Source organism: Prunus mume, linkage group LG4 (genome assembly GCF_029339155.1).
Source record: "Prunus mume cultivar Tortuosa linkage group LG4, ASM2933915v1, whole genome shotgun sequence".
Classification (NCBI taxonomy): domain Eukaryota; kingdom Viridiplantae; phylum Streptophyta; class Magnoliopsida; order Rosales; family Rosaceae; genus Prunus; species Prunus mume.
Window position 1 is genome coordinate 25,427,338 of NC_142701.1, and position 22,759 is coordinate 25,450,096.

The 22,759-nt window shown below is 36.9% G+C and overlaps 4 protein-coding genes and 1 non-coding gene across 6 annotated transcripts; 4 read left to right on the forward strand and 1 right to left on the reverse strand.

The window, feature by feature from the left end:
* The first annotated feature begins 5,653 nt into the window (after positions 1–5,653).
* Positions 5,654–7,431, forward strand: LOC103328785 (Pentatricopeptide repeat (PPR-like) superfamily protein). The gene is given in 2 exon segments (XM_008231197.2): positions 5,654–6,858; positions 6,860–7,431. Coding segments are annotated over 2 exon segments (1,599 nt in total). The 5' UTR covers positions 5,654–5,809; the 3' UTR covers positions 7,410–7,431.
* Positions 7,432–11,100: 3,669 nt separating this feature from the next.
* Positions 11,101–13,729, forward strand: LOC103328783 (major pollen allergen Ole e 10). 2 transcript variants are annotated; one of them, XM_089049546.1, is made up of 4 exons: positions 11,101–11,546; positions 12,632–13,140; positions 13,225–13,255; positions 13,362–13,729. In XM_089049546.1, the coding sequence occupies exons 2-4, from the start codon at positions 12,675–12,677 to the stop codon at positions 13,513–13,515; spliced, it is 651 nt and encodes a 216-aa protein (XP_088905672.1). In that variant the 5' UTR covers positions 11,101–11,546; positions 12,632–12,674; the 3' UTR covers positions 13,516–13,729. The 2 variants fall into 2 exon arrangements, with proteins under 2 accessions (XP_088905672.1, XP_008229417.2); XM_008231195.2 differs by having other exon boundaries at positions 11,150–11,546; positions 12,637–13,140.
* Positions 13,730–13,779: 50 nt separating this feature from the next.
* Positions 13,780–13,861, forward strand: TRNAS-AGA (transfer RNA serine (anticodon AGA)). The gene has a single exon. It is a non-coding gene; the product is annotated as a tRNA-Ser (tRNA).
* A 655-nt stretch (positions 13,862–14,516) lies between these two features.
* LOC103328833 (Plant basic secretory protein (BSP) family protein) lies at positions 14,517–15,585 on the forward strand. The gene has a single exon (XM_008231237.3). The coding sequence runs from the start codon at positions 14,617–14,619 to the stop codon at positions 15,490–15,492; it is 876 nt and encodes a 291-aa protein (XP_008229459.2). The 5' UTR covers positions 14,517–14,616; the 3' UTR covers positions 15,493–15,585.
* Positions 15,586–17,350: 1,765 nt separating this feature from the next.
* Positions 17,351–19,807, reverse strand: GPAT1 (glycerol-3-phosphate acyltransferase 1). Its single transcript, XM_008231194.2, has 2 exons — positions 18,965–19,807; positions 17,351–18,458 (listed from the first exon to the last, which is right to left on the reverse strand). Exons 1-2 carry the CDS (start codon positions 19,703–19,705, stop codon positions 17,562–17,564), a joined length of 1,638 nt encoding a protein of 545 aa, XP_008229416.2. The 5' UTR covers positions 19,706–19,807; the 3' UTR covers positions 17,351–17,561.
* Positions 19,808–22,759: the final 2,952 nt, after the last annotated feature.

A 22,759-nucleotide genomic window follows, 5' to 3' on the forward strand; every position in this document is an offset into this window, starting at 1 on the left:
CATATTTCATTCAAAAGCATGATGTTGTTGGAGCTTTGGGTCTTATCCCGGAGCAAAAACTTACAGCTGCTTTGCGGATGCTTGCTTATGGGGCATCTGCAGAGCAGGTGGATGAGATTGCAAGGATGGGAAAATCTACTATCCTAGAGTGCTTGGTGAGATTCTGTGATGCAGTGGAAAATTTGTACACGAGGGAGTACCTTCGCAAACCCATGCCAAGAGACCTGCAACGGACTTCTACAAAAAGGCGAGGCTCGAGGTTTCCCATGAATGATTGGAAGCATCGATTGCATGCATTGGCAATGGAAGAACTGTCCTACTGCTTGGCAAGGAGAGTACGGGAATCGGAAGGGCCAAAAATGTATAATTTTGGAGGCCGTAGCTTCATTCGATTGTTGGCTTTGGCATGCCTTCTTCGGGATTGCCGGATCTCAGAATGACCTCAATGTCCTTGGTCAATCCCCGGTGTTCGACGAGATATTGCAAGGTCATTCCCCCCAAGTCACGTACCAAATCAACAATACCGTTTACTCTGGTACGAGGTATTTCTCCATGAATTTTGCTCCACATGTGATGAAACTTCATCTCATTGCCCGTGATAGGGTCATGACTAATGTTCATCCAAGATTGACACAACGCAATATCTTCATTCGTTGACCACGAGCCTCCGACTTCGACAGAAGATGCCATTCGTTTTTTTATACAAATGGAAAGTAGTAGAAAAATGTGAGTGGAGAGTAAAAAATATTGGAAGGAGAAGAGTATGGAGAATTGGTGTGGAAGTGAAAAATGTGAGTGGAGATAAAAAAATATTGGAAGGAGAAAAGTTTGTATGGAGAATTGGTGTGGAAAGTTAATAATATGAGTGGAGAGTAAAAAATATTGGATGGAGAAGAAATTGTATGAAGATTTAGTGTGGAAAGTAAATAAAATGGTTAGGTATTTATAGAGAAAAAATACAGAATTTTTGGGTATTCTTTTAAAAGAATTTCAAAATTTTTTCAAGATTTTTTGCAAATTTTTAGCCAAAAACGAGGACCGTCTTGATTTTGGAAAAAAGCCATCCAAGAGTCCCTGCGCCACGTGGCAAACGCCGTTGAGGTTGTCGGTGGTGACGCCGGCATCACGCCGACGGAAGTCAAATTTTTACCGTTGGCGCGTGTAATTCACATGCCAACGGTAAAAATTTGAATTACCGTGCTCGACGTCACCAGACTGGCTTCAGCCCGGCAATACTTGCCCTTGAGCTTCATTAGCTCGTGGGACCCACCATGAAACCGGGCTAAAGGCCCTGCACTAGAGCCATCTCGGGCTCGCCAGATAGCCTTTCACCCAGTTTGGGTTGGGCGCTGGACTTGCTCTGAGGGAGGCAAAGTTTTCTTTTTGGACTTTAAAGCAAATAGTGAAAACTGAAAAGTTTAGTGACTTCTGTCCAATATATGGTACCCAAATAGGGTCTTACCAAGTTGAAAAACTGCTAATTTCAAAATGTAATCATGTAACTGCTTCAAAGAACTGGAACAATAAAGAAATACTAAGAAGAGGTTAGCTGACATCCTATTCCACAAAGGACCTATGTTCTTGGAAGAAATATAAGGAAATACTAAGAAGAGAAAAGCTAAATTGAACATGAACCATCATTGAAAATTTGAAAATGAAGAACAAGAAAAAAGGAAGAGAGAGAGAGAGAGAGGGCATCTTTAATGAAACTGTATCTAGAAGAATTGGAAAATGAAACTTTTTATCCACAAAATAAAATGTGTACCTTAAAGAAAGAAAGAAAGATGAGATGTTTTGGATGTGCAACATTTAAAGCAATAGATGTTTGGATGTAGATTATTAAGAATGCAGAACAAGAACAGCATTTGAAATGACAAAATTCTGAGCAAGAAAATTACATATACATATTCATCAGAATTTCAATCCAAACTCAGACACCAACAAAAAAAAAAAAAAAAAAAGGAGATTCTCAATGCATACATAGATTCTTAGTACGCCGAAAGTTAATGGGAAGAGAGAAAAGAATAAAAATATATATACTTGTCAAAGGCAGAAAGAAACAAAGAAAAAAGACGAAGAAGCTAATGAGATTATTACCAAATATATTAACAAAAGAAGATGAGAGATGCTGATATAAAGTTGAAAAGAAGCAAATCAAAGTTCAAAACAAGACAAATCAAGTCACCTGAACAGAGGAAATGACCCAATAGGAGGAAGAAGACTTGAATTAAAGGATAAATAAACCTTCCACCCTTCATCACCATCCTCTTTTTCTTCTCTTTGGTGTCTTCTGCTGCTTCTCCTTTTCTCTTTGGTGGCTTCTGCTTCTTCTTCTGTTTGATAACTTTTTCTTTTTTCTTCTTCTTCTTCTTCTCCTTCTCCAGTCTTGTTCTACCTTTTCTTTGGGTTGAAAGAAAGAGAAGCAAATATAACTTAAACTAGAGAAGCATCAATGATGCTGTTGAAAAGAAGGGGTCTTTGTACTCTTCGTCAATTGTCATGCACTTAAATATATATTACTTATAAGTACATCACAGAGAGAGAGAGAGAGAGAGAGAGAGAGAGAGAGAGAGAGATGAGGTGTAGAGTAGTGTGTAGGGATGTGGAAGCAAGGGAGGGAGGGTTGGAAAAAGGAGGGAAAAGGTAGGGAAGAGAAGAAGGTTGACGAAAAAGTTAGAGGGGGGAGAATTGTTTGGAGTTTAAGTTGGGTCTGTGGGCTGGTAAGTGATGATTGTAATGATGGTGGTGATGTGTCCATTTTGCCTTTCTCTGTTTTTTTTTATCTGCCTCCCCTTCTTTTTCTGTCTGATAGGATTTAATCCGGTGACCATTAACCAACCACACTCCATGGCACGTGTCTTCCAAATTTTCATTTGAATTGATAAACATGGCATTCCATGATGCTAAATAATTAATCTGAACTGAATAAATTCTGAAAGATTTGACTATCTAATGAAGTAAATTAGCATGAAAATAAGTGAACCCTAATTTGGTTTAAGTTGGGTAAACTGTGGGCTGATAAGTCATTGTAATGGATGGTGGTGATGTGTCCATTTTGCGATGTTCTTTCTCATGTTTTTTTTTATCTGCCTCCCCTTCTTTTTCAGTGGATGTCTAGGGAAGTCCACTATTTTGGAGAGCTTTGCGATTTTGTGATTGGAAAATCTGTACACCGGCAATGCAACAAGTATAACAAAAAATTAATGGAAACACAAGAAACTTTAAAAAATATTGGCAATGCAACAAGTATAAAAATAAAAATAAAAAGGAAATACAAGAAACTAAAAAAAATATTGCAATGCAACAAGTATTAAAAAAATTAATGAAAACGCAAGAAACTTTAACCATTTATTAGAAATGCAAAACAAAATATAAATATTGCAAGAAACATTCATATTAATATTGGAAATACAAGAAATATTAACATAATATATAAATTGCAAGAAACTTTTAAATAAAATATAATATGACATAGAAATTAATAAAGAAAAAAATTACAAATAATTTACCTCACTGCTAAGGTTTTGCCCGCTTCTATGGTTGTTCATCGCTTTTGTCAAGGCATCTCTCCACTTTCCCAACTCTTTATTAAGAATTTTCCACCTACTAGATAATGCTTGATCCGTACGGGTGAACCAATTACCCTTTCACAAAATTCTGATGAATTTTTTTCCACATATGAGAATTTGATCTCATTTACGGGACAATGACTAACTTGGAGCCAAGCCTCACACAAGCTAATATCTTCCGTCATTCTCCATGCTCCTCCACCGGTTTCACTAGAAGAACCCACTTGAACAACTTAGAGAAAAAAACAACTTGAAAGTGAAAAAAATTTGACTACAAAGTGAAAAATAGTAGAATGAGAAGAAAATGTATGAAGAGTTGGTGTTAAAAGTGAAGAGTATTGGTTGGTATTTATAGAACCCTAATTTGGATTAAAAATAAACCCTTAAAAATTTAATTGGGCAGCCCTCGGGCTTGCCCAGGCCCCACTGTTTGCCCTGGCAGATTGTTGTTGCTGGAAACCTGTTTTGGGTTTGCCCCCAACCCTCCCTTGGGTGGCAATGCTCTTAAAGTGGCACAGTCAAGTGTTCTTTTTCTCTGTTCTTTTTGGGTTGGGATGATATTTGGCCAGGCTTTGTTTGTGTTGTGTTGTCAAGTTTTTTCCTTTACGTTGCTGTCAGCTGGTAAATAATGATTCCACCATATGTATATGCAAAGAGCACAACCATATATTATAGCGTACTATCCCCAGTAGCAAAAGTGTGGCAACTTGTCCTAGACATACTATTTCCCCTTTTTAACAAATAGCAATCGATGCTTGGTGAAAAATGGGCTTCAATTGAACTCGGAGATAGTTTTCCCATATATAATGAGCATGATTTATTCGAAAGGTGAACCATGTCGGACTTTAATAAATAAATAAATAAAGAATCTACTATAATGTAATGAATTTCACAAGAATATATATTAGAACATACAATGGACAACTATTTTTTTGACATGAAGGAGGCCGTAATATTAGATTAAATCTAGGGTATGTCTCGGGTTCGATTCTCTCCCCTCCTATTGTAAAAAATTATAATAACCTCATGTGCGCTCCATCACGTGGCTAGCATAAATACCAAGTCCTCTCTATAATGTATAGATGATCTTATAATAGTCTTTGATTGCTGGTTAAAATGACCACAAAAAAAATAATATGCATTTTATGTAGGTCTTTATGTGAGGCACCATATGTGAAGAAAGTAAAATGAATTGGTGAAATGAGCCCTTAAAGTGGACTGTCTAAAATCCTATCCTATGCCTGCACTTTTGACCAATTGATTCGAAATATACTTATGTGTGTATAAATTATTAACCCTGCTGCTTTATGCTTTGGCTCCAAATAAAGGCAGTTCCTGATTGTACTCTCATAATCTCATTAGTATTCGGTGGGAATGTTTTTGATTAAGACTATGGAGTGTAAAATAATTGGAGTCTTGGGATCTGCTCACATATAATAAGTTTTTTCTTTGTAGCTAGCTATCATAAGCAGCATCTTTGTCGACAAACCTTGTATTTATGTACCCAAATCTTTGAGAGTTCCTAATACTCTACACAAAATGCTCTGTGGCTTTAGGCAGATCATGTTTGTTATCATAGTGCTGAGTCATGTTAGGCAATGAAGGCTACACTTGCAAGGAACATTGTATGCTTGCAAGGCCAAAAACAAATTAAAAAGCAACCATCATGGGTGGCAGATGGGTTTAGCATAGGAGTAATGTTTTCATTTTTATTTTTAAAAATACCAAATTTATTGACAATACCTCTCTCCTAGATGTTCGATCTATTTAAATACGAAATACTGTTAGATTCCCACTCTTTTATGGGTTTTATATAATTTCACGTTATCATGAATTTCACGTCATATGAGAGAGTTGAGATAAGAGTTAGTGTGTCTAGTATTATTATTAGTCAGAGATTACTGAGGAATTCGAACATATGATCTCTCTCAACATTGATAAAAAAAAAGGGTCATAAGTTCCACTTCTTAGAGATACATATTCTAAATACATATGGTAACTATAGTTTCATTGTTAGTGGAAAAAAAGAAGGAAAAAAAGAGAGAGAGTATATAGGCCCACAACTATAGTTTCTTAAAATAAAATTTCCATGGTGAAAATTTGGGCTGTGACCCACAACTTACCAAGCCTCATGTTCACCACAAGAACTCCCTACAAAATCCAATCCCCTGCTGAACTCATAAGAGGATTAGATAGAAGAACCCAGAAAGAAACAGAAAACAAGAGCCACCAGAAAGAAAATGACCCCATGTTGTTGCTCTTTCACTTCTTCAACCTCTATCTCCAAATTCATCTCAGAGAGACCACACCTCTCCATGCTTGAAAAACAATGTACCAACATGAAAGACCTCCAAAAGATCCATGCCCACCTCATCAAAACTGGCCTTGTCAGTGACACTGTTGCAGCTAGCCGCGTCTTGGCCTTTTGTGCCTCCCCAGCTGGAAACATCAGCTATGCTTACATGGTTTTCAGGCACATCCAGAATCCAAACCCTTTCATTTGGAACACCATCATTAGAGGCTTCTCTGAAAGCCCAACCCCAGAAACTGCAATCTCTCTTTTCATTGATATGTTGGTCACTTCAGCAATTGAGCCACAGAGATTGACTTACCCTTCAGTCTTTAAGGCTTATGCTCAACTTGGTCTAGCCCATGATGGAGCTCAGCTTCATGGAAGGATTGTAAAATTGGGTCTTGAAAGTGATCAGTTTATAAGAAACACCATCATACACATGTATGCAAATTGTGGGTTTTTGAGTGAAGCAAGAAGACTGTTTGATGAAGACTTGGAATGTGACACTGTTGCATGGAATTCTATGATAATGGGCCATTCCAAATGGGGTGAAGTCAGTGAATCTAAAAGGCTGTTTGATAAGATTCCTTTGAGGAACTCAGTTTCTTGGAACTCTATGATTAGTGGGTTTGTTAGGAATGGGAAGTATACAGAGGCATTGGATCTTTTTAGTGAAATGCAGAAGAAGAGGGTTAAGCCTAGTGAGTTTACAATGGTGAGCCTGTTGAATGCTTCAGCTCAGTTAGGAGCAATTGGACAAGGGGAGTGGATTCATGAATATATAAAGAAAAATGGTGTTGAAATGAATGCCATTGTTATCACAGCAATTATAAACATGTACTGCAAGTGTGGAAGCATTGAAGAAGCTATTCGTGTGTTTGAGGCAAACCCCAGAAAAGGGTTGTCCTGTTGGAACTCCACCATCATGGGGCTAGCCATTAATGGTTGTGAGGAAGAAGCAATTGAGCTATTCTCAAGGCTTGAATCTTCAAATTTTACCGGATGGTGTCAGTTTTCTTGGTGTCCTAACCGCATGCAACCACTCGGGAATGGTGGATAAAGCAAGGGATTATTTCTCAATAATGAGAGGGACATATAAGATTGAACCTTCAATAAAACACTACAGTTGCATGGTTGATGTGTTAGGCCGAGCTGGACTTCTTGAAGAAGCAGAGGAGCTTATACATAGTATGCCAATGAAAGCAGATGCCATAATTTGGGGGTCTTTGCTCTCATCTTGTAGGAAGCATAGAAACGTTGAAATGGCTAAAAGGGCAGCAAATCGTGTGATTGAATTGGATCCAAGTGACAGCTGCGGTTATGTGCTTATGTCAAATGTTTATGCTGCCTCTAGTCAATTTCAGGAAGCAATGAAGGAAAGGCTTTCCATGAAGCAGCAGAAGATAGAGAAAGAACCGGGATGTAGTTTGATCGAAGTGGATGGGGAGGTTCATGAGTTTATAGCTGGTGGAAGGCTCCATCACAAAGCCCCAGAGATTTATTCTTTGTTGAATGAGTTGGGATTCATGTTACCAGAAATGGCATAGGTTATGATAATTTTGTTTCCAATGACCCATGATATATATCCCTGCACAAACTTTAGTTCTTTCTCTTTTCTGTTTTGTTGGTGGTCTTTCAAAAACTTATAGGTCATTTACATACCAACCCTTTTCAGTGGGAAAGCATGCAAGTGATTTTCTGTGGTTTTGAACAGAGGTGAAGTAGCCCAACTGTATTTTATATAGGTGCTCTTGCACTTGTTACATGATTATACACATAATGATACATTAACAGAAAAACAAGCAGAAACAGTACATCTGAAGAACATTAATGCCACAGATCAATAGAGGCATGCATTGCTGCAACCATGTTAAGTTTTTGACATGGTCCGGCCTGATGCCCAGGAGTACACCTCAGGAAGCACATTGCCATTGGTGAGCAGGTTCGGTGGAAGTCCACATAAATCCGAAATATCCAGGTGGTGGTGAGGGCCATTTTGGTATTGTTGGTTTTGCAAAGCTGCAGGAACTTCATCTTCAATAATTTGGTCATCCATGGCTTTAATAGAAATTGGCGATTCTAACATTGGTGGTTCAATTTGGGCAGGAACGGATCCAGGAATTTGTTGAACATGTCCAGATTGCTCCGATGTGAAGCAGCGGGCAATGATCATGTTCTTGACATTCTCTGGCAAATTTTCAAAGGCTCCAACTACACCTGTAAACAATGTTTTGAGGTATGGGTACGAAGAAACACCTATAAAGCTCACAAAACAAATTATCCAGAAGAGGGCAGGTATCTCTAAAGCCGGCACAAGGAACACCAATACCAAAATGTAGGTAAGAGCTCCAAAAAGGAGGCTAAGCCTGCTCATGAATTTTCCCCAATTTGAGTTGGGGCGAGCTTCGAGTATATAAGCAGCGCCAATCGATGACCCGCCGAAAAAGGTCAAGGCAACACTAATCCTCACAAAATTTGGATCGTCTATGTCAAGTAGAGATGCCATTCCGGCTCTCTGCTGCTTCAGCGAAAGGAGTGCGCCTTGCATAGCGATGAGAGCAAGTATGTGTTTGGACAACTCCGCTATAGAAGGTTCTTTGCTTGTGCTGTTATAGTTAATGAGAAAGTTTAATTAAATGGTATTGCAACAGAGGATTATATATAAATAACATATAGAAGAAGTTGATGAGAAGATCATTGATAGACATGAGATAATTAGTTAGTTGAAGCTCGCTAGGATTACTAAAACGCCAACAGCAAAACAAAAGATAACTACTTATGCCGAACTTCTCTCCCCCATTGAAGTGTTTGTAGTCAATCTCGAGCTTGCTAAAGTGACGAGGAGTAGGAGTATTTATAGAGGCAGGCAGCAAGCAACGGAAGAGCCCCCTTATAAATTTGTATTTTGTTTTTCACTTTTCACAGAGGTTCATGAGTTGTCATATATGATACATTTGCAACCACATCCAAATGTAATATTCATAGAGGTTTGTGAGTTTTCATATATGATATTTAAATAATGCGATAGGAAGAGTTCTTCGATTGTCTTTAACAAAAGGCCCAATGACATAGGATCACAAACACAATCCCATAACAAAAGGCCCAACCGCACACGATAAACAAGATCCAACGAAATGAAAGTAGCAAAGACTGAAACAAGCCCAAATTTCCACCATGGAAATTTAATTGTAAGACACTATAGTTATGGGCCTATCTAATCTCTCTCTTTTTTCTTTTTTTTTTTTTTTTTTTTTTTTTTTTTTTCTAATGAGAATGAAACTATAGTTACCATACTTACTTAGAATATGTATAAATCTCTAACAAGTGGAACTTAAAATGACCCATTTGTTTATCGATGTTGAGAGAGATCCCATGTTCGAATTCCTTAATAATCTCAATTGATAAATAATAATACTAGACACACTAACTCTTATCTCAACTCTCTCACATGACGTGAGATTCATGAAAACATGAAATAATGTAAAACCCATGTAATATGTAAGAGAGTCGGAATCCAGCAACAGTACTCTGTATTTAAATGGATCACACTCTTAGGAGAGAGGTATTGTCAATAAATTTGGTATTTTTTTATAAAAAAAAACATTATTCCTATGCTAAACCCATCTTTCACCCGTGATGGTTGCTTTTTATTTTGTTTTTTCAGTCTAGCAAACATAAAATGTTCCTTCATGACTAAGCACTATGATAACAAAGCTTTTGGAACCCATATTTTCCTTCCAAACAAACATGCTCTGACTAAAGCCACAGAGCATTTTGTGTAGAGTATTAGGAACAAAAGATTTAGGTACATAAATACAAGGTTTGTCGACAAAGATGCTGCTTATGATAGCTAGCTACAAAGAAAAACTTATTATATCTGAGCAGATCCTAAGCCTCCAATTATTTTATACTCCATAGTCTTAATCAAAAACATTCCCACCGAATACTAATGGGATTATGGGAGTAACAATCAGGAACTGCCTTTATTTGGAACCAAAGCATAAAGCAGACTTAGGGTTAATAATTTATACACATAAGTATATTTCGAATCCAATTGGTCAAAAGTGCAGGCATAGGATAGGATTTTAGACCGTCCACTTTAAGGTCTCGTTCCACATATGGTGCCCCACATAAAGACCTACAATACATATATTTTTGGGCTATTTTCACGGGCAATCAAAGACTATAAGATCATTTATACATTATGGAGAGAATTTGGTATTTATGTCAGCCATGTGATGGAGTGCACACAAGGTCATTATAATTTTTTATATTGGGAGATGAGCAAATCTAATCCGGGACATACCCTAGATTAATCTAATATTACGGCCTCCTTCATGTCAAAGAAATCGTTTGTACATTGTATATTCTAATAATATTCTTGTGAAATTCATTACATTATAGTAGATTATTTATTTATTTATTTATTAAAGTCCGACATGATTCACCTTTCGAATAAATCATGCTCATTACATATGGGAAAACTATCTCCAAGTTCAATTGAAGCCCATTTTTCACCAAGCATTGATTGCTATTTGCTAAAAAGGGGAAATAGTATGTCTAGGACAAGTTGCCACACTTTTGCTAAGTTGGGGATAGTACGCTATAATATACGGTTGTGCTCTTGCATATATATATATATATGGTGGAATCATTATTTACCAGCTGACTGCAACTTAAAGTGAAAAACTTGACAACACAACACAAACAAAGCCTGGCCAAATATCATCCCAACCCAAAAAGAACAGAGAAAAAGAATACTTGACTCTGCCATACCATTAAGAGCTTTCAAACCAGGTAAGTTGGGCTGCCCAATTAGGGTTTATTTTTAGTCCAAATTAGGGTTCACTTATTTTTCATGCTAATTTACTTCATTAGATAGTCAAATCTTTCAGAATTTATTCGGCTCAGATTGATTATTTAGCATCATGGAATGCCATGCTTTGAAATTTTGGAAGAATCCAAGGTCCCACTCAGAGCATAAACAAGTTATGTTAGCTTAGAAGACTTGTTCTACAACCAGACACCTGCCATGGAGTGTGGTTGGTTAATGGTCACTAGATTAAATCTTATCAGACAGAAAAAGAAGGGGAGGCAGAAAAAAAAAAAAGAGAAAGGCAAAATGGACACATCACCACCATCATTACAATCATCACTTACCAGCCCACAGACCCAACCTAAATTCCAAACAATTCTCCCCCCTCTTTAACTTTTTCTTCAGCCTTCTTCTCTTCCCTACCTTTTCCCTCCTTTTTCCAACCCTCCCTCCCTTGCTTCCACCTCCCTACACACTACTATACACCTCATCTCTCTCTCTGTCTCTCTGTCTCTCTCTCTCTGATGTACTTATACCTTATAAGTAATATATATTTAAGTGCATGACAATTGACAAAGGGTACAAAGACCCCTTCTTTTCAACAGCATCATTGATGCTTCTCTAGTTTAAGTTATATTTGCTTCTCTTTCTTTCAACCCAAAGAAAAGGTAGAACAAGACTGGAGAAGGAGAAGGAGAAGAAGAAAAAGTTATCAAACAGAAGAAGAAGCAGAAGCCACCAAAGACAATAGGAGAAGTAGCAGAAGACACCAAAGAGAAGAAAAAGAGGATGGTGATGAAGGGTGGAAGGTTTATTTATCCTTTAATTCTAGTCTTCTTCCTCCTATTGGGTCATTTCCTCTGTTCAGGTGACTTGCTTTGTCTTGTTCTGAACTTTGAGTTGCTTCTTTTCAATTTTATATCAGCATGATCTCTCATCTTCTTTTGTTAATGTATTTGGTAATAATCTCATTAGCTTCTTTTTCTTTTTTCTTTGTTTCTTTCTGCCTTTGACAAGTATATATATTTTTATTCTTTTCTCTCTTCCCATTAGCTTTCGGCGTACTAAAAATCTATGTGTGCATTGAGAATCTCCCTTTTTTTTTCTGTTGGTGTCTGAGTTTGGATTGAGATATGAAATTCTGAGGAATATGTATATGTAATTTTCTTGCTCAGAATTTTGTCATTTCAAATGCTGTTCTTGTTCTGTATTCTTAATAATCTACATCCAAACATCTATTGCTTTACAATGTTGCTCATCCATAACATCTCATCTTTCTTTCTTTCTTTAAGGTATACATTTTATTTTGTGGATAAAAAGTTTCATTTTCCCATTCTTCTAGATATAGTTTCCTTAAAGATGCCTCTCTCTCTCTCTCTCTCTCTCTCTCTCTCTCTCTCTCTCTCTTCCTTTTTTCTTGTTCTTCATTTTCAAATTTTCAATGATGGTTCATGTTCAATTTTGCTTTTCCCTCTTCTTAATATTTCCTTATATTTCTTCCAAGAACATAGGTCCTTTGTGGAATAGGATGTCAGCTAACCTCTTCTTAGTATTTCTTTATTGTTCCAGTTCTTTGAAGCAGTTATATGATTACATTTTGAAATTAGCAGTTTTTCAACTTGGTAAGACCCCATCTGGGTACCATATATTGGACAAAAGTCACTGAACTTTTCAGTTCTTACTATTGACTTTAAAGTCCAAAAAGAAAACGTTGCTTCCCTCTTACCAATCAATCATTCAAATATACTAGGGTCGGTCGTCCATATGTGCAAAATCCATTGCGAAATGTGATAACGTGTTGGTTCGTGAAAGTTTGAAACCATTTATATATGGGTTGATGTTATTTTTTGAAATAAGGAACCACTACCCTAATCAGATTTGGCACCATTTTGTTTCCATGTTCAAAAAGTGCAAAGTTGAAAAAATAAAGCTTACTATAGTTTTCATTTCTAGCACAGGTTTGAAGGTGACAAAAAAGGAAAAGAATGTTGGGAATATGAAAGAACAAGACCATGAAAAGAGAAGGCTACAATTCACAAAAACTCCAATTTCTACCACCAAAAGGGACATCACAACTCCAATAACAACTGTTCCTACAATAACTCCCACCAATCCCACTTCATCAATACCAATTGTGAACCCAAATTCAGACCCAGATTCAACCTCTCCAGTCAGTGCAACCCCTAGGATGACCCCATTTTCTACAACACCATCATCCACTGGTTCAAGTTGGTGTGTTGCTAGCCAAAGTGCATCCCAAATGGCACTACAAGTTGCTTTGGACTATGCTTGTGGCTATGGGGGCACAGATTGCTCAGAAATTCAGGCTGGTAGAAGCTGTTACAACCCAAACAATGTCCGGGATCACGCTTCTTTCGCGTTCAATAACTACTATCAGAAAAACCCAGTTCCAAATAGCTGCAATTTTGGTGGAACTGCTGTGATCACTAGCACTGACCCAAGTAACATACCATTTCTTCTGCTTTTTTGAATCTTCAAATTTTATGTCAAACATTTTTTTCTTATTTTGCAACATTTTTTTTCAGGTACTGGGACATGTCAATATCCATCTACAAGGTAATTCTCTCATCCATCTCTGCTTTCTTGTGTTTGCTACCAAAATTTTTTAGGGAGAGAGAGATTCATATCTGCAGATATGCATTTTGGGTTTTGGGTTTTGCAGCACAAGTTCATCAGTCTTGAACACAACAAATACAAGTGGGTCAACTGTTTTTGGTGCTTCTGGCCCTTCTACCTCAGCATCTGCAGCAGCTGCAAGCTCACATAGCCTTAGAAATGTATTCATCATGGCCTGTTTAATTTTGTTCACAACATAAATTCCCTATACAAACTTTTGTAGGTTCAAGTCCACTTCCCCCATGTAATCTACTGGTGAATGTGTTTAGAAGATAGTTTTTTTTTTTTTGTCAGAATTTAGAGGATTATATGAAGTATATTACATATATACTAGTGTCTTTGTGATACGCCGCCTTAGTTTTGAATTCAGATGAATTTTGTAATTGATATGTCAATGAGGTTTTGTTGATGAGAGTGACAGTGACCCTTTCTTAACTAAAGAAAGAGAGAAAGTAAAACATCAAGTGGTCGTGCCGGAGTGGTTATCGGGCATGACTAGAAATCATGTGGGCTTTGCCCGCGCAGGTTCGAATCCTGCCGACCACGTTTTTGTAGATCTATCTATAAGTTCTTTTATTTATTTTTTTTAATTTTTTATATATTTAAAGCCAATTAGCTGTTGGACTATTGTAATTAATGGGAATGAAAATTTTAATTGGTACAGCAGCTACTGGCTTGGTTGTTTGAGCCCTCATTTAGACATGGGCTACACCTACACCTAGGTCCTTTGTGGTTCCCCTTTCAAATTACGGGCCCATGACTTTGTACAAGAAGTTTAAAAAACATGGAAAGAAATTAGTTAATTACAGTTTGATACATGTGTAAAATTGACTTATTAAAAGTACGAAATAAAAGTTTATATACATATCAAATTATAATTTATTTATAATAGAAGCTAAATATTGTCCAAGTAATTTAGAAATTTACATTCGTACTATGCCACCAAATACAAAAGGAAAAAATTTGTTCGGAGTTGGGTACGCTTAGTCAAGTTTTTGAATACTAGAATGATATATTGGTGACGAATTTGATATCTAATTGTGACTAACCCTACTGTAATGTGCAACCTTCATTATTTCAGACGTATTATCCTCCTCTTGTGAAAATATCTTTATAAATATTATTTGTGAAAGGCCAATCATTTTCCACATGGATGTCCTCTTTCAATTATGATAGGAATGGATCACAAGCATGGGATCGGGGACCCCAAACATATAGTACTACTAACCACTCATTTTGCCTCATCTCATAATTCTTGTTTCCTTCGCATCTTTTGTCTATCATTTCATATTCTCTCTACAATGGACAACCAACCATCCCTCTTCCAACCCCTCATCCATGGAAAACCAACAATCCCTCCTTCAACAAACAACCATTGTGTTCATCATGCATCACACAATTCTGGTACTATCGACATCCTCGTTCGTTTCCTCTCAGTCTTCTTCATTGGACTTCTCGCATCATATGCCGACCGTGAAGCATCCAAGGGCTTCGACATAACCATCATAAACGACATCAAAGACTCTGTTGCTGGCCGACGCTTCCACCTCTTCTACGTCTCCAACGACAAAGCCACCCGCATTATCCTCGACACCAGCAATTTCGTCGAACACCTTCTTTACCCTGAAGCACATGCACAACTCAAGAAGCACATAAACCATGTCGTTTTGAGGCTCTCCAGCCTGAACTTGACTTCCCACAACACGGGGGTCGTCGTTCACCACTCACCCAACAAAAAAAATGACCATTTTGTACTTGACATAAGCCCTTCAATCATGGACGACCAGCCCAATGCCCACCGCGCATTGGTCACTGCCATCCTACGCGGCATGGCACATGTATGGCTCTGGGACGGTGAGGCCCATGCCCCACCGGAGCTTATAGATGGCATGGTGGAGTACACAAGGATGGTGGGTGAGCAAGGCTTATTTGATGAGACGAAAAGCTATGGCATGAGCACCAAATTGCCGGGGTGTGACAAATTTTGGTGGAAGGATGAGGACCCTCGAGTGGTGGCACAAATGTTGAACTATTATGAGGGGCATAGCAAGGGGTTCATCCAACGGCTGAATGGAGCCATGAGAGAGAAGTGGCATGATCGGATGGTGGATGATGCATTAGGCATGCCATTGCAAAATTTGTGTGGAACCTATAATTTTTGTAGGTACAGCTCTTGAGAGTTGGTGGATTTAAATTTAGTGCAATAATTATAGTGGAGCTGTCACATCGTTGATTTATATTCCATAATGGACATGGACAATATTAGTTGATTTTTTTTGTCATAAACAAAAAAATTAGTGGATTGAATCACATGGATATGTACTTTTTGCATCTTCTATTGTCTAATCACTTGCTTGTCCATAATGGTTGGGCCAGTGGGCCCAAGTGCATACTTCTTCTGTTTCTTTTTAAGCTCCGAATTGCTCGCTAAAAGTATGGAGATGTCAAATATAAAATGTTAAATTTGAATTTAATATATTACGTGGTAATTTGAAAATTAAGAAAAAATTTAACTCCACCCGAAATGTCAAATATTATATTATTTTTAAAAGAAAATGATAGTGGGGTTCATGATTGAAAAAGTTTTAAAATAATATTTGACATCAAACTTTTTGATATGTTGTTTTTGATATATCTCTTACATCCTTCAAATCCGTGTAGAAACTTGATTTGAGCAATTTTAACAGTTAAAAATTTGAAAATGATAATTTTTTTAAATGATAATTTTAATGGTTTGAGCAATTTGTAGATACTCAGTTTAATTTTTGTCATTTTATATCCACATGATAATTTGACATATCGGTTGAAAATGCTCTAAGAGCATTTACAATTATGCTCTCTATTTTTTAGTTAAAATTTAGCTAAAAACATATAAAAACTATTTTAGGTGCACTTTAAATTTTTTTTTAACTCTAATCATACTCTCTAGTTTAGGGAGTCATAAATGATATAACTCTTTTTTAATTGGTCCATCTTTATAAAAATATATATATATATATAATAGTTAGTATTAATTAAAGGTTTAAAATACTCATAAAATAAAGCAGAATTAAATTACAAGTAGCCACTAGGAATTTTTTCTCTCTCCTCAAATTTAGAAGCTCCTTATTTTAGGAGGTGGATAGGGAGCATGGTTGGAGTTATATTTTTCCATTTCTCCCTAAAATTTGTCTAAATAGATTATTTAAGGAGCTCATTGTGGATGCTCTAAGTTATCTATTTATATACACACCCAATAATTAATTATGTTGGTTTCCGATCTAAAGCATGTATTAAATTAAATTAATTATGTTGGATTAATTTTAAGTTGAACAACCAAGGAACCTATGGCAGGGCAACACTCTCAAGCTCAACCCAGCCTAGACTTGGACCATTTGTTGCTGGCCCAAACCCAACAACCCAAATTCCATGTTCTTTTTTTTTCTTTTTTTTTTCTGTGTCTTGGTTAACCAGATAGAGTAGCTCTCAACAACTTTTGTTCAATTGTTTGTCAACTACGAAAATATAAATTGAAAATCAATGTAATTGACCACCAAAAAAAACGACAAAGAAACGTTTGAGAAGCTTGTAATTAATCATATGTGTCCTATTGTCTTGTGTCGACCAAAGTTGGTGCCATCTAGCTTTCTTTGATCTCCATCACCAAGAGAAATGATTATTATTCTGAGGACCCCTTCTCTGATTTATGACTTTGCATTTATAATATCATTAATTGCTATTTGCAAAGCACTGAACATTTCACAAACATCATCACGCTCACACTTCTCAATACATGATGCAAAAAAAATAGTGAATAATAAAGTACCTCGATCTGTAAAACAAGATCGAATCGAACCAACTAGCTCTTATTCATGTGATATTTTTCTTATACTAAGTTCTTTCTCAATGTTAAAAAGAAGTCTCAAACTCAATCCCCGCTTATGAATTTTTTTAATCCCTCTTTATATCACATCTACAAATACTATTTTGGAAATAATATTCTGGTCACCATGAAGACATGTTGATTAAATTCACATGTAAGAACAGAACAAGAGATAAAAGAATATGCAATCATTCGACAATACCAATGGTAAATAGTGATAACTGAAGCATCTCACTGCTGGTATCTAACAAAAAGTTACCATATATATGGTTTCCTGGCCACCTTAACAAAAGAAGAATAAATATAATCAGTCCATGAATTCTAAGAATAAGAAGGAAAAAAAAAAGATCACTTAGATGGAAATCTCATAACAAAGATGGGAAACTAAGGCTTCTTTCTCTTATTATCTTGAACAATTCCTTCATTCCCAGCTAGCATCAAGTACTTGTCCTTCCTTGTGAGAGTGGTGCACTCAAATCCCAAAGCATCAGCCAGCTTCCTCTGTATATAGTTTGCCACTTCATTGCTGGACTTACCCCCTGCGCAAGTTAGGTCTTTTGGGAGCTTCCCAAGAACCTCAACATAATATCTAGGCCTAGGGTTCATCAAGAAGAAAATTGGGTCCAGGCATTTGAGGCCACTAGCTGTTGTCCCATAAAACATGGTCACATTTGTGTTGATGGCCACAGGAACAATCTCATCAGCCAATTCTGCAAACAGTGAGCTGAACCTCAGCAAATAAGGCTCTCTGCAAGTTGTTCCTTCAGGGCACACCACCAAATCTCCCTCACTGAGCATCTTCTGCATGGTTTCTCCGTCTTGTTTTCGGTCTCTTGTTAATCTCACTGTCTTAATTGGGGCTATGATCTCAGACATTTTGCTCAGGCTGTATGTGACTGCAGTCAAAGGCTTGCACAGAGATGTGCTGAGGAAAACTGGATCCAAAAGAGTCCTGTGGGTGCAAACATAGAGAACCCCTCTTTTTTCTTGATCTGGTTTGGAAGAAGTTGAATTGTCACACCCTTTTGCAGATAGGTTGAGACCTGTCAAAGTGACCAAAAAGAGGGCAATTTTGTAGGGAAGGAAGATGCCTACAGAGATTCTGAATATGGCTAGGATTATTCCAAGAGGGAGCCACATGAACATGGCAAGAGTTGCAGATGGTGTAGGCAAGAATGCCAGCCTTCCATCATGAAATATCACTGGCTTTGGGTATTTTTGCCTCGGCATCACTGAATTTGAACCACTCTTGCTGTCTTCCTTGTTCACTACATAGGCTTCCTGTTACAATCCAATACACAGAATTAAATAACTATTTATCTTAAACATGTATATAGCATGTACCTGGCTAATTCATTTAATTTAATTGCCTATACCGTACCCAGCAAAAGTAAATTGAAATGTCATCTGTCATGTCAGAGTGTCCTTGAAAGGAAAAAAAAAAATTAAAATCCTCTTCTTAATTAAAGGAAAGAAATTCAGACTAAAAAAGATTAAAGGAAGGGAATTATTGGTGGGTTATTTTGCTTGCAAATTACATGATGCCAAATACCTGTCATTAATTTATAGCACGAGTATAGCAAAATCTTTTGAAGTACTGTAACCAGAAAGTTGATAAGATCATACCCAATTAGTTATGTGTTAGGTGTAGGATTATGCATCAAGAAAGAAAATGAAGTACAAGCAATTAATGGTCAAAATACATGACAATTCTTTCAAAATGGAATTGTACGATATTTTACATGCAACAATTTTCTAAGGGAGAGTTTGAAAGTTCTGATGTGTACCTTGCAAAGGGAGATAAATAGATGATCGTGGAGGCTTGAAGTTCCAAGCCCAATATCTGGTTTTTTGTCTCCAAAGTGTTCTTTTAGAGCTCTGTGCTTCACAAGAAAACCAGACTTGGATAAGAAGCCAGTGAAATAGTGCCCAACAGTTTGCAGCTCAGTGCCTATGACATCATCAACCTCCAAGTACTCCTTGAGAAATCCTTCAACCATGACTCTAGGGACACTTGTAAACACATATTTAGATCCTGTTGAAGCCAGAACCTCATAGGCCTGAAGGTTGAGGTTGTCAAGATAAAACTTGGGCAAAACAGCCCTGCCAACACTCTCCATGTCCTTTCTCCTAAGCCCACAAAAGGTGATGAAAATCATGACCCTTAGCTTGAGCTCATAGTCCAGAACCAGCAAAATGGGGCATGACAGAAGCAAGAGAAAGGCTCTGATAATGCTGCCACCTTCAAAGGCAACCAACATGAAGTAAGGGAAGACAGATTGGGATTTCAAAAGGGCTCCAAAAATGTCACATGCAATTGTAGCACAATCTCTACCCTCCAAAACACACTTGGTTACACTGGGAAATGAAAAGGGCGGTTGTTGTTGGGATGGCTTGTTAGCAGGAGAAGAGTTGCCAAAAAGGAAGCCATAGTTTCTAACTTTCCTTGCAGCTCTGTGACATGAATTTGCTAGCAGCTGGTACCAGACTAAATCTATGAGCTTGATAAGTACCACTGGGAGGACCATAGTTCAAGGATGTTATGAGTTATGACAAAGGAAAAGAGAGGAAGGCAGAGGAAGGCAGAGACAGAAACAAAGGAGGGTTTAAATGGAAGGGTTTGTGAAGAAGAGGAAGGGGCTGCAGTGTATATTTATAGGACACAATTAAAGAGTGAGAGGGAAGGTTGACCAGAAGCATTTGGTTAGCCACACCGTTGGCATTAATTCAAACCTGAACTTCTTTTTCTTTTTTTTTTCTTTTTTTCTGTTTTGATTTTGATTTTGATTTTTTATTTATCTTTTGTTATGAACCATCTTTACAAGTGCCTTAACTTATGCAAATGCCCTCAACATGTTGCCAGGCAACCCCTTTTTCCTTCCTTGGCCAGCCAAAAAAACCCAGTAGGTTGGATTGTTGGTGACTGCCTTACCATAATTTGCTATTTCTCTCTCTCTCTCGCTCTCTCTCTCTCTCTCCCAATGGCATTGGAATGTGTGCACATGCATAAGGATGCAATTGACCATCCACAGCATGGGGAAAAAAGAAGGGAGAAGTGGATTTCATTCAAATATATTTTAATCCAGGAGGACCACTCCAAGAGTTAGATCACCCATACACCATCTGATTTGTTGACTTTTTACACCATTCAAAAGCTTGCAGATAGTCTTTGACTTTCTTTAGTAATAACTTATAGGTAACAACAATTTCTCCTTTCTGGTTTTCCCAAACAGGGCAACAGTACCATGCATTCATACTTAAATGTATCAATGGAATAATAAATTGTAATTATAATTCAATTCTTCATCTATTAAAAATTTATGATGAGTCTGTCTGTTCATAATTTACAGATTCTTGTCTGCATAAATCAACACAGCCTTGTCTGTGTGAAGCAACCAAAGGGTTGTTGAACGAAAAGAAAAATGTATTTCTGTGAAATATTAGTCAGAGATTCAGTAGGCATGATTCTGTTGCAAAATCTATGAAAATCAATTGGTTTTTTTTTTCGGTATTTTTAGTTATTTTTGGTATGGCAGTTAAGATCATGCAATTCTGATTAGCAGGTTGGTGAACTCTTAATCATTTGATATGGATGTTTGGTTACCATGCACATCGTTTGCATGAAACCCTAGAAGATTCACAAACCTAAACGTGAGTTTTTTATTCCTTTCTTCTTCTTCTTTGTTCTAATTTTTGTTTATGTTTTCCTGACTGTTGAAATAGAATTCATCCAGTATGGATGCTTGAAAGCTAGCTAGCACACGATAGTGACGACAGCTTTTCAAGGAATGAGATTTCTGTTCCTATTAAGAATTGGTCCACAGCAAGGACAGGTGACCCACCTAAAATAAATGAAATATTGGCCTCCAAAATTAGCTTATTGGGAACATTGTTTTGACATAGGGTTGTAGTACGAAATAATTGGTTCGTTGTTTTGGTGAATAGATGAATTCATGGCCAAAAAAGACCCAAAAATAAAAATAATAAGAAGTGATGAAATTTCTCAATCTGTAATGGAACACAATTTGAATTAAAATTAAAAGAAGTTTAGAAATAAGTGACCAAATTTGATGAACTAGGTTTTAACAATTGAATTCAATGAAGATCTTCATACTGTACATTTAAGAGAACTTCTTCCATACGATTGTTATAGTGTGACTACCATTCACAGACACGACACGGATGTAGAGATCCGTGAGTGGTGGCCTCACGGCATACAAATTTTCAAACCCTGGGAGCTGTCATCGCCGCACAACGCTGGTATACGGCAAGTGCTAACCCTTCCATGCTTGGGTGTCACCCAAATGATCATCACAGTGATGTCACATGGGAATAGGATCCACCATAAAAGATGGTGCACTTTATTCTAAAGGCGTCAACAAGGTGAGAGGATATGAACCAAAGTTTGACTGTGCTGCTCCAAGCACCTTCAGTTTTCTCACTAAATAAATGAAGGGATGGGTATGGTTAGGAATCAATTCTCTCTACACGCATATATAAATACTCTGCATCTGAGTATTGTGTGTAAATGTAGTAGGTCAACGTACAGAGAAATGATCTTACACGTGCCAGCACAGTAAGATTGGATAGTCAAACCCTGTTAATTACCATTTACTCTCTGTCGATATTGGGAATTTGAGTTTCGAGCATCTGGTACATCCATCACAAGAATTGACCAAGTGCCCACATAAAATATACAGGGAGTTTCACTAAAACACTTAAAATGGGAGCTGAAATTATAAAAAAACCTAACACTTAAAACACTTTATAAACACACCCAAAATCCATCATTACACACACTCAAAACCCATTTATAAACACACCCAAAAAATATACAATTGTTGACTTTGGGGTTGATTTTGGGTGTATTTCTATATTTAAATAGTGTTTGGGTTTTTTTATAAATATATGTCTAGGATTGAGTTTATTTATAAATTTGTAAAATATATAATGTTGGAAAGAGGATGCCAATGTCCTATCCTATATTTGGCTTTGGCATGTACTTTTAAAAAAAAAATAAAAAAAAATACAAACAATACTAGAAAAAGGAATATCGATCTAAGACCTCGGATGACTAAGTAAATGTTGTTAAACACTTGAGTTACAAGTTTATTATTTTTCTCTTTTTTTTATTACATATTCTAATGTATGGCATGTCAACTACTATTTAAAATTTAGTCTGCAAATGACCTATTAGTATAGTGATTTGGAGTATTTGCTACTGCAGGAAAGATTCTGTGTTCGAATCCTAACATCTCTGTAGTGTGTGTGAGTTTAGTATGTTGTCCCTCTCAATATGAAAGGTCCTAAAAAAAATCAAAAGATTGCTATTGACAAGAAAAAGACAAAAAGATCCACTAAATAGTTAGGTAACCTGGGTAGAGTCAGCTAGTAAGAGCAGCCAAACATGTCTTTACAAGTTAGGGTTAATCGTTTTATATTAGTCCCTGAATTTTGACTCGATTTGCATTTGATTACCTCAATTTCCAAAATAGTTCTCTTGGTCCTTTAACTTTAGTTTCGTTTGGACAAATAGTCATGCCTTCAATTTTGTTAACTTCTTCTGTTAAATATAAGGGCAA

Bases quoted from the DNA above. Each gene is read 5' to 3' on its own strand.
- LOC103328833 (XM_008231237.3), top strand. From the start codon at position 14,617: ATGGACAACCAACCATCCCTCTTCCAACCCCTCATCCATGGAAAACCA.
- LOC103328783 (XM_008231195.2), top strand. From the start codon at position 11,468: ATGGTGATGAAGGGTGGAAGGTTTATTTATCCTTTAATTCTAGTCTTC. The intron at 11,547-12,636 runs GTGACTTGCTTT...TTTCTAGCACAG, and splicing joins GGGTCATTTCCTCTGTTCAG to GTTTGAAGGTGACAAAAAAG. The intron at 13,256-13,361 runs GTAATTCTCTCA...TGGGTTTTGCAG, and splicing joins TGTCAATATCCATCTACAAG to CACAAGTTCATCAGTCTTGA.
- GPAT1 (XM_008231194.2), bottom strand. From the start codon at position 19,705: ATGGTCCTCCCAGTGGTACTTATCAAGCTCATAGATTTAGTCTGGTAC. The intron at 18,459-18,964 runs GTACACATCAGA...GGATTGTAACAG, and splicing joins TATTTATCTCCCTTTGCAAG to GAAGCCTATGTAGTGAACAA.